At 41.7% G+C, this 11,403-nt stretch overlaps 1 protein-coding gene across 4 annotated transcripts in view; it reads left to right on the plus strand.

The window, feature by feature from the left end:
- LOC142967988 (CAP-Gly domain-containing linker protein 4) overlaps positions 1 to 11,103 on the plus strand; it is a 39,001-nt gene extending 27,898 nt beyond the window's left edge. For 2 of the 4 annotated variants that reach the window (XM_076107677.1, XM_076107674.1), the window contains 4 exons: positions 1,991 to 2,114; positions 8,140 to 8,204; positions 8,332 to 8,410; positions 8,724 to 11,103. In XM_076107677.1, coding sequence (XP_075963792.1) covers positions 1,991 to 2,114; positions 8,140 to 8,204; positions 8,332 to 8,410; positions 8,724 to 9,093 — 638 coding nt within the window. In that variant the 3' untranslated portion in view covers positions 9,094 to 11,103. The remainder of the gene's footprint in view (positions 1 to 1,990; positions 2,115 to 8,139; positions 8,205 to 8,331; positions 8,411 to 8,723) is intronic. The other 2 variants (XM_076107673.1, XM_076107676.1) reach the window with 1 other exon arrangement.
- The last annotated feature ends 300 nt before the right edge of the window (positions 11,104 to 11,403 follow it).

Consider the following 11,403-nt stretch of genomic DNA (forward strand, 5'->3'; position numbering starts at 1 on the left):
ATACACGTATATATATACACGTATATATATACACGTATATATATACACGTATATGTGTATGTGTGTATATACACGTATATATACACACGTATATGTGTGTATATACACGTATATATATACACGTATATATATACACGTATATGTGTATGTGTGTATATACACGTATGTGTGTATATACACGTATATATATACACGTATATGTGTATGTGTGTATATACACGTATATATATACACGTATATGTGTATGTATATGTATGTATGTATGTATGTATACGTATGTATATGTATGTATATGAATATGAGATGGCTCTATTCAGCTCTACGTCTTCATCATCCATGAGCGGCATCACAAGTCATTGCTCTGGCAAACCTTGAGTTGGACTGAAGATACTTGGAAAGCTTGGGGACTGAGAAAGCTGCTGTGCAAAAGACAATGAAACCCAGACATTAAACAGCCGACAGTACTCATTCATATTTAGGCAGTAGTTCTTCCCAGGCATCATTCATTTATGAATGAGAACCAAAGCATCTCACACCACTGAGGATCATGTTTGACGGGATTTCAGTCTTGAGTTTTCTTTGATACTCTTAAATCCATGCTAGCAACGCCCTGTTATGTCAAACTCACTGCATTGAGGACTGCGTCATTATATTAAAAGCAGCTTTTATTACTTCACATGGATATATATATATATATATATATCTATATATATATCTATATATCTATATATCTATATATATCTATATATCTATATATCTATATATATCTATATATCTATATATCTATATCTATCTATATATCTATATATATATATATCTATATCTATCTATATATATCTATATATATAGATAGATATCTCTATCTATCTATCTATCTATCCATCCTTGTGTGGCACGCACATCTAAAGATGAAACACCCTTTGGAAGGTGTATTTTTTGTCAACAGCTGATTGCTCTTGCTTAGTCTGTGAAAAGACAACATTTTTTTAATCAGAAAATATATATATGTTTTTACCAGTTACCAGTAGTGCTATTTATCAATCTTTTGTGTTTTGATGTGAGTGTTAGAGGTATCGGTCGTAAAGATGTCTGCCTTCTCTTCAATATAATGGAACTATAAGGCTCTCAGCCTGTTGTGCACAAAGCTCCAAAATTTGAAAAACTCAACAGCAATGTCTCTCTCTGGAAATCCTGACCCGGTTACGTAAGATAATCCACAGACCTTGTTGTGAGCAGTTTCATGTAGGAACTATTTTCTTTCTAACAAACTACACCCGCCAACCGCATCACCGTGCAGAAGGAAGAGTTCATCTATACTCGACACTGCTAGCTCACCTAGCACTACTGAGCTAGCTCACCTAGCACTACTGAGCTAGCTCACCTAGCACTACTGAGCTAGCTCACCTAGCACTACTGAGCTAGCTCACCTTACAGCTCAGCCATCAATGTTTCTATCTCGCGCTGTCATCAGCCTCTCGTCCATCAGTGGATGAACTCTTCCTTCTGCGCGGTGATACGGTTGTAGTGTGGTTGAAAGAAAATAATTCCTACATGAAACTGCTCCCAACAAGGTCTGTGGATTGTCTTGAGTTACTGGATCATGATTTCTGGAAAGAGACGTTGCTGTTGAGTTTTTCAGTTGCATTTTTTGGCACTTTGAGCACCACAAGCCAAGAGCCATGTAGTTCCTTTATATTGGAGAGACGGTAGACATCTTTACGACGGATACCTCCAACATTCAGCAACTCACACCAACATAATCTATATTGATAAACGGCTTCATAGGTAAAAGAAAAAAATATGTATTTTAGATTTTGGGGACGTCCCTTTAACCAATCAGATTTTTACATCAAATGATTAAAGCACTACTTTCTTTACTCATGACTGGATCTTTTTTTAAGGTGGATCTCTCCTCTTAGGCCATTTGATATGCGATAATCCTTCAATGGTCCGTTTGTTTGACTCCTGGTCTGTCTCTCTGTCTGTGCAGGGCTCTGGTTAGGGATTGAACTGGACAAGCCAAGTGGAAAGAATGATGGATCAGTGGGAGGGGTGAGGTATTTCTGTTGCCCACCTAACCACGGCGTCTTTGCTCCTCCGTCTCGTGTTCAAAGGTGAGTGCAGGCTCTTTAATGTTAAGCTTTTATTTTAACTAATGGTCCCTTTTGGTTTTTGCCAGCAAGGTTTTTTCACCTGCAAAGGCAAAAACAAGTTTGTCAGTTCTAAGCAGATTTTTAAAGAATATGAGAATATGCCCCGACAACCCCGAGGTTGGGCTTCAATGCCCTCATCAATACATCTGACACTAATGAGCTCCTTTGACAGTGTCATTTGTGCTCGTGTTGACTTATTTGATTTTGCCCTCTGTACTTGGGAGTAAATGGAGTCCGAGGTGTCAAACTTGAAGCCCGGGGCCCTTTGCCCAGCATGACTCGTCACTTTAATGTGGCGCCTAGCTATGAGCCAGACGCCATGATCCATTAAGGATCATGGATGTGTGAATATCATTTTACTTTAGAGAGGTAAAGAGGTCATGGAATAAGTAAGATAATACCTTAACATGTTCCATGCATTTGCCTTTTTAGTACATAGAATAGTTTTTTTTTATTGATATAAATATGATGTAAGACCGGGCAGGAACATCTGACTGCTTTTCACTGTGTGAGGCAGTATTTATCGTTTATTTGTGTTGCGTTTACTGTCAACAACAAACGATGTGGTGAAAATAGTGATAGAATTTGAGGCATAATCTTACTCTCAAGGGAGATCTTTGATGTCTTTTTTATACGATCTCTTTTTGCCATAGAAACTAATGAGGTTTGATTCTCTTTAATCTGCTCATGCTGCTTCAGAGTGTGAAAGAACCAAGGTCGTGTCATCTGCAAACATTATGTCGGACACATTGGTAAAGCATTTACATTAATGATGGATAACAGCATAAAATAGGTATAGGTCACCTGCCAAAGTAAAGTCACACCATCAAACCCGGCCCTCGGCGGAGGTTTCATGTGGCAGCTTTTATGCCTAAACGCGCACATCCAACATTTTCTAACTACGCGCACTATAGGCAGAGAAAATGGAAAACTTTTCGCTTCCTTGAGAACGAGGAGAAACCTGCACGGAGTATCTAAACGTTTCCTCGTTACGATTCCCCATCAGCTCATGCCGGTGAGACCTTCCCTGTGGAAACTATAACTGAGGCTTTAGTTGGTGTAAGGCCTCATTTTGACCACAGATCTGATCCAAAGTCAGCAATAATGGTTCATCTGTTGTGACAATACTGTCACCAGTGTTGTCTCTGGCTTTCTGCCAAAGAGAATTCTCAATATCTCCTCTTATCATCATTTTGTTTTTTAATGTCTATTTCGAGACAAAGTAATATGGCATAAGTGAGCAGTTTGACATGTTTTTTTTGTTTTCACTTTAAAGTCAATGTTTTAGTGACAGTTTGTCTTCATCTCGTTTCAAAAGCCTTTGGAGTGCTTTGTTCATGGGTCACTGAAATACGGCTTCTAGAATATGGAACTAAAGAAAAGACTGATCTCCAATACTTGCAATGAGTAGTTTAGAAGATTCTCCTAGACGGAGTGTAATATAATCATTCATCGCTCTGTAACACTTGTGTGTTAGTAACTTACTTTAATTACAGTAAAGACCCATTTTTTAGTGACGTCTCACTTTTGAAAAGTGCATTTTTCCGTGATGTTTTACCTGCATGTAACTAGAATGAGTCCTAATGGAATATTACTGGATGCCTTTCTTCAGTCGAACGAGTGCGACTTAAGTTCCAGCCTTTTTTTGACTGGCGGGAGCTCCATTGAAAAGACCCTCACAGCTAAAATACACTCATCCCATGAGGTGTCTAATGAAAAAAATAGTTTTATCATTTCTTGTTCCAAGCAGATGTTTGCTAGTATATCCCACAGAAATGAAAAGGGAATTAGAAAAATAAGAAGAGAGATTAGCTGGACTTAATGATATTCGAGTGGCAAATCTTTTTTTGAATCAATTTCTGCTTTAGTGTGCATATTGTGCGGCCTGTTCTTCAAAAAAGAATAACGCTGCAGTGGGCAATATTGGAGCCCTGTTTATAGAAAACCAGCCGAATAAATCTACAGTTGGCACTTTGCCTACTTTCTTTTCCTATTAATCCCACTGTTGTAGAGATTTGGGCCACCATGGACTGAAATACAGATAGGTGACGCATTGAAGGCAAAGCCAACAGAAACGGTCCCGATGAGCGAAACAAAAGAGCTTCAACACGGTTTGTTTTCGAACTCTGCTGGAGCAATGAACACTGAAAACAGCTCTTCCCTCATTTAGTTTTTTTGATGTTGCTGGTCGAGAGCACTGGATGACTCATCGCTCTGACGTCTCTCATCAGTGCTCCACATCCTGATTCATTTCAATTGGTCACCCGTCTGTGCATCTTTCATAAGGAAGACCAACTCTAGATCCGGTTGAAACAAATCAGAACTCACTTGGTTTTATGCTCTTCAACACTGATGGCAAAATAAAATCTTGCATAGTTTGCCTCATACATCGTGTTGTAGTACAATCTCTTTGTCCCCAGTACATACAGCATAATGATGCATTAGAGAAACGGCAGCTATTGTGTAGCATTACTGTGAAGAGGCCGTGTTCGGACAAACCAACACTTGAAATTTCACAAAGTGCCCCGAACCAAAGCTATTACATTGCTCTTGTTTTGGGACGAGCTTTGTCCACTCTCTTCGCTTTATTTCCTTTTTTTTCAGCGCTGTGTCCGTTATTTTAGCTTCCTCTTGGATGCACCTGCTCGTCCAGAACGCATCAAAATAAGAAAATCCAGACAGAGGGCAGGTTCTGTGCAGATACAGACACCGCCACACACTCGTAGTGGGTCGTAAGTGATGATTGAGAGGGATTGTTGTTGTAAGAGTCTTTGTATTGTTTTTTCTGATAATCCTACTCATTGTGCCTTTTTAAGTATGAGTTGTTTCTTCGGTGCCAAATGTGCCTTTTATCTTTCATTCAAGATTCAGATGAAAGGATTTTTCATGTTTTGCCAAATGATGTACTTAAATTTGGATATGTGCCTGCCTCAGACCGCTAAGCCTCTTTAAAATAATCTTTTTACCTCACACTTCTGTCCCATGGGGGTCCACACCCACACGGCACAGTTGTTGACCTCTTCAAATAGTGAAGGGACAAAGGCAAATTCCACTTTGGCCTAAAGATTTCTGCACATCGGATCGGGCTTGCACACTACACAGACAAATTGATGACTCAACAGATGTTTGAAGGTGGCTATTTCTGGAGCTCATGTAATCCTGAGGATATGGAAACCGCTGTCTGTCATGCATATTCACAAGCCACTGAGTTATTCACCGTCATGCATTGTTTTGTGTTTGCTCCACATTTTCCGTAAGTGGATAAAACCTATTGACCTTTTTTTCATTGGATTGCACATAAACAGCACAATGCCTCAAGTGTAAGTTGTGCCAGAACTGAATGAAAGCCACAACAGTAAAAAGCAGAAGACTTCTAAAATCCTCATGGTGTTTCATTTGAAGGGAAGACCTTGGTTGTTCCGACTTGAGGGATTGCTGGTTAATTGACGCATTCACCTTTTATTCCTAAGTCTAATTAGTCTCTTCACCTTCCTTTGCTGCATGTTCTTCTTGGGGGGGGGGGGGGGGGGGGGGGTTTCCCTTGTCTTCATTGCTTCCCCTGTTTTCTTTAACCCACTGTTTTTTTCCTAATTAACCCCGGGGCGCAACTGAGTACATGGTTTCCCTCCGTCTAATGGAGAATCTCACATTATCTCCGTCCAGCAACTTGTTTCTCCTTCTCTTTTCTTCTGTCAGCAGCTATCACAACCCATTAGGAAAACACCCCCCCCCCCCCCCCCCCCCCCCACCACCACCACACACTTATTTTTGGTCTTTCCATTCCTCCCTTAGAAAAACAGAACATTATTTTGCCTCTTTTGCTCATTCCTCGACATTGGCAGTCTCCCTCTGAATGGCTTTCAGAACTCTAACATTATTATAGTCACATAGCGGCTGAAGAACACATCAATAAGCGGAACAGGTACTCTTGTGCAAGCAGCTTAAATGTTCTTTTCTTCCTTGTTGCTGTTGTCAGAGAGGGGTCATCATCAGACGCAGGCCTAATCAACTCATTCATTTTTTAACCTAAAAATGTTAGATATGTGGTGGTATTTAAGGGTTATTTTAAATCAACATTCCAACATTTTTTTTGCTTCACATTCTGTTGATTATATAAAGTGAAGCTACATCCACACTACTACGTTTCTGTTTTCAATTGCAGATCTTTTGCTACGTTTACGCCTAGCTTCCCACAACTCCGGAGCTCTAAAAAACAGAAGGGTTTGAAAATGTTACGGACGCTGTTAGTTTTAAAATTGGTGAGTTGCGTTGTAGTGTGGACTGGATGAAACGGGGACCTTTCAAAACGATGACGTAGACGCGCTACTTGATTGGGTGTCAGCAGTCACGACGTGTCCTTCCCTGGTTAGTCACGCCGCCGGAAGAAAACAAACCGCCTGGATTATCGATCGACCACCAGGTTAATTCACCATGAATAACAGATTACAGCCGTTGCTGACCTTGGTGTCTATACTGGCAGCTGTTGTCTGCATTTTATAATTGTTCTACTGCCTACATACGAGGAAGCAAGCTAATATTAGAGTGATTAGCGAGTGGCGTGTCCAGCGGTGTTATCAGCCCTACGGTGCTGACGTTTGAAGTCACGGTTTGCAGCTTTGAGGACGACAATGGACACAAAACGGAGGACTTTCCTTTTCTTATTAATGCTTATTTTGTTCTGCAGAACTATTGTGAAGTTCACTAAAAAACTGTAAACAAACAAAAGCATAAATGCTCTCCAGTACGACAGGGACTTCAGCCACCCAGCAGAGCTACGAGTCAGAGAACAGAAAACTATACCAAGGAAACTAGTGAGATGTTTTTGACCAAATTTATTGACACATAATCTAGTAAAACTTTCATTTGTAAGTGTAAATTTGATGTGCGTGTGTGAGAGAGCCTTGTAACTAAGTTTGAAAATTACAACTTTTTTTTCCACGAAATTTGTCTGAGTATATAGAGGAAGATCATAAGTATCAAGCAAAACCTTTTACTATTAAAGAGTACAGTAATGCTCCGTTTTATGTTCTGTGACTAAGCAACCAATCTACTTCCTGTTTTCCCCCGGGTGTATAGTCATGTGATGCTCAGTTTCAGACATGTTATTATGGACAGAAATCATGTCGTTGTGGACGTAGATCGTCTTCGTTTAAAAACCCTGTTTCAAAACAGAAACGTATTAGTGTGTATGTAGCCTGAGTCGGTGTCACTGGAGGTTTTGCACAGTAGGTTGTTGATAGCTCAATGACGTTCCCTAAATGTTCATAGGTCACATGTAAATCAGCTTTTATTGTCACACACAATCATACAGAGCAGAACACAGTAGTGAAATGTAGTCTCTGTAGTCAACCCGTCCTAGCATTAGGAGCAGTTGGCAGCCACTATACTGAGCCTAGGGGAGCCGCTTGGGGTTCGGTGCCGCCCACAAGGGCACCTCGGCAGTGCCCAGGAGGTTGAGCTGGCACCTCTCCAGTTACCAGCTTCCTTGCTCTACATGCAAATAAACACAAAAACATCTCCGCTGGCAAAGACCAAATGCGTAGTTGTATTTAACTGGCAGGAGACAAAGCACTTTCCGTATCTAGTCTACATGAAATTAAAAGAAAGCAAGACAGTAATTGATGCACTCGTAATATATGTATTGGTCTTTGAACATTTTCTGCAATCGTGCACAAAGCCAGCTTCCTGAATTTGAGAACCAACTGGAGATGAGAAAAGAGAGGAACAAACGTAGAGCTGCAGCCTTGATGGCATATTTTCCTGTTGCGTCCTTGTCAGGACGCATTAGCGTCTCCCTACAAATATATATGTGGCCACAAACGTCCCAGACCACCTTCACAAGTGCTTTGAGTCATCAGCTCACAATCCCTCATGGTGGTCGTCTACTCTTTCCACTTGTGATGCGTGTCAATGTCAGGTGCAGACAGGGCCATAGACACGTGTCACTCTGTCACGCTCATGTTTGTGTCTTCCTCTCCGTTCACAGGATCCATGGGTCAGTCGATTGCCTTTCGGAGCTCTCCTCCTCGCGCGTCAGTCATCCTTTCAACGGTGAGAGTTCTGCATTCATTGCAAGCTTTGACTGAGATATATATATATATATATATATATATATATATATATATATACAATGCAATACTTTGTGTAGGAGTACTTGACCCTTGTGATTGCCACGCAGGGACAATCCGTCGCAGTCTCAGCACATCGTCGGCCATCGCCACCCCGAAGGAGACGAGCAGAAGAAGTCCTGTAACCAGGTGTGGCTCTCTTTTCTCTTTCTTCCGCTCAGGCCTCACATTTCACCCTCCACAGGCTTTCAGCTCCATCCTAAGCAGTGGCAGAATCAATACCGATAAGAAGCAGTGGTATTAGTCCGCAAAGGTGCCAATGCATGACTGTGATAAGAAGGAAAGAAAACAGGGATTTGAAAATCAATCTCTCAAACATCAAGCTTGCATCAATCTCCCACTTTATTCTGAGATATCCTCTCACGCTGCATACCCTTTCTCATAAATCTTTCTTGCTGTATTTTTTTTTTCCTGTGCTGCCAAAATAAAAAAAAATAAAAAGAAGAAGTCGCTCCAACCCTCACCGTCGGCGGTGGAACACCCTCAGCGGCGGTATCGGTGTTGTTCCCGGGAGCGCAGCAGGGTCCAGCCCCTCGCCCGGCTCTGACGGACAGGTCTGTCTCCATGTGGGCATGCAGGTCCTGCTCAGCAGCGCAAATGACATGGCGTTCATCCGTTACCTGGGCACAGCGGACTTCGCCCCGGGCCTTTGGCTGGGCCTGGAGCTCCGAAGACCCACGGGCAAGAACGACGGCTCCGTGAGCAGCCGCCGTTACTTCACCTGTCGACCGGGCCACGGCGTGCTGGTCCGCCCCAGCCGCGTCACCTACCGTGGCATCAACGGTTCTCGCTTGGTGAATGAAAACAGCTAAGGACTGTCGGAACCAGGGTGGGCGGGGCCTGGGAGGGACATTTGAGATGTTTTGACTTTCTGTTTGTGTTCAATTCTTGAAATTTGAGCTTCTCATTCTTCTTTGCGTTGCATATTATTTCTCTACTCTTTCAGAGGTGTCGTGAGTAAAAGTAAAATAGTTCAAATTTAGACTACTAGATTTATTTTTGGGAAAAATGTTGGAGGCAAAGCACTTTATAGAATAAACTTTAAATTGTTATTAACAACAGTATTGGCAGCATACAGGTGTGAAAAAGTCTTAAGCTATAAGACACTGCACTACTTTGAATCTGATTGCACTAAGAAACGATATCGATCAATATGATGTATCAGAATAAGAGACTGGATAGTTTCTAATACCAAAAGCTAATTTTGATCACATGCAGTAGAGATTTTTATCAGATAATTTAGGCGGTAATGTAGCCTACTCTCTAACCAAAAGTGTGCGTGTCTGCGTGTCCATGTGTGTATTAATTAAGAGCACTTTGAAACCAGAGGAATGGATTGATTCTTCCAGGGTCGCCGTACGGCTCACACATAATTGAAAATGAGTCGAAACTGTATTTTCACTTTATGAATGAACCTGAATTAAACAGGATTTAATTAAACCGAGACCTCCGTCAACCTCAATCAAATGCAACGGCGTCAAGAGAAGTTGTCGTCCTCCGTACATTGAACCCGTCATTGAACCCTAAAGGAGTCTGACTCACCGGATGCAGACTGTGGGTGTAAGCCTGCCATTGGCTGCCTGTTTCAGCCGGCATTCTCTCCCCAGTTTGCTATCTGCTTTGCGAGGGCACCGGCTGCTGCATCCTGAGCTTAGCGCCGCCCAAGACGATTGTGATCGGTTTAAAGAAATACAGACGAGCCAGAGCATATTTTCCCCCACACCAGAATAATGATGTCTGTAGCCAAAATCTTTAACGCTGACACAGCGCTGTGAAGACAAGTCTGACTCTACAAGACTAGCCCTCTACAGATAAATGATGGTTATATTGTGCCATAAGCACCTACTTATCCTTCGGCTATGATTCCATTGTAATTGGCACCAGACAACTCGACTATGGTTGAGGCAGTGATGTCATTTAGATAGTCTTAGGCAACACAATGAATTTGCCTGATTATACACCTGACTTGTGTCGTGGTTGAGGATTCAAACCTCTTTGCTTCTGACGGAGCATCAGACCAGTCAGAGCTGTCATAATAATGTGTTTCTAAATGTGAGTGATACAGAACGGTATCGGTACATCTGTTGAAGACCAGTGGTAATTGTATTACACGCTTAAGTAAAGCAGCTTGACACAGGAAATATGCAGTCGTCCAGAAGTTTCAAGGGTCTAGTTTGCTATTTGATTAGAGCCGTCTGGGCAACTCGGCCGAGAGCAGGCCATCGATCTTGCATGTGGAAAACGGACCCGCTATTCAGCAAAACACTCGTGTACCATCCAATTAAGGCGTGTCGGCCACAACAAGAGGCGTAGAATCTCCAATGGCCTTCTCTCATTGATCTGTCCGGTCAGGCCCCGGTGTGATTGAAAAGCAGCGGTGGTCAGGGCCCAAGGTTGTCTGAAATGTCTGCCACAGATCTAACGGATGAAATAAGTGCTCCTTTCCAAAAGTGCAGATCAAAAACATTTGAATCCACACTTCCTTCTTAAAAAAAAAATGGCTTCTCATTTATTCAGTCCATCTCTGTGATCATTTCTGCAGCATTTGTTAGCGTTCTATATTTCTAATCTCATTCTAACATGAACTTTACTTATTTTGGTGTATCTGCAGTCCCAGTTGTATTACAGCATGGTGATGGGTGATGGGTGATGGGTATGATGGGTAATGGATTTGTTTTTTTCATAAAATCCCTGAGCTGTATATTTGTAGTACGAGTGCGTGACAAAGGGATTTGGTTTAATGCATTTATGTGTTCTGGAAAATAACATTTGTAAAAAAATAAAAATAAAAAAAGCAAATAAAAGATTCTATTTTAATTTGACCTCTTCTCTCCATGACTCTATTGCTTCTTTGGCTCCGTGCCTTGATAGTGTAGTTGCACTAATATAAAACTTCCTTGGACTGTTCATAAAGTGCAGAGGAGTGTTTTCTTCAGGGAATGACAATGAAATAGCACAAGCACTTTGAAATGGTTACACGTCTGTTCACTTACCATCTGATTCCACTGGGCCTCATCTCAGCCAAAGCCTGCTGCTGGAGTGGCTTTGTTTGCTTCCCGCCAGCCTGGGCGCACACATTCAGGGTTGAGTGTGGGTGTCTTACTCTATTATGCCGTGATTGT

The sequence above is a fragment of the Anarhichas minor genome, unplaced genomic scaffold (genome assembly GCF_050575085.1).
Source record: "Anarhichas minor isolate MPS153535 unplaced genomic scaffold, ASM5057508v1 ptg000040l, whole genome shotgun sequence".
Taxonomy (NCBI): Eukaryota; Metazoa; Chordata; class Actinopteri; order Perciformes; family Anarhichadidae; genus Anarhichas; species Anarhichas minor.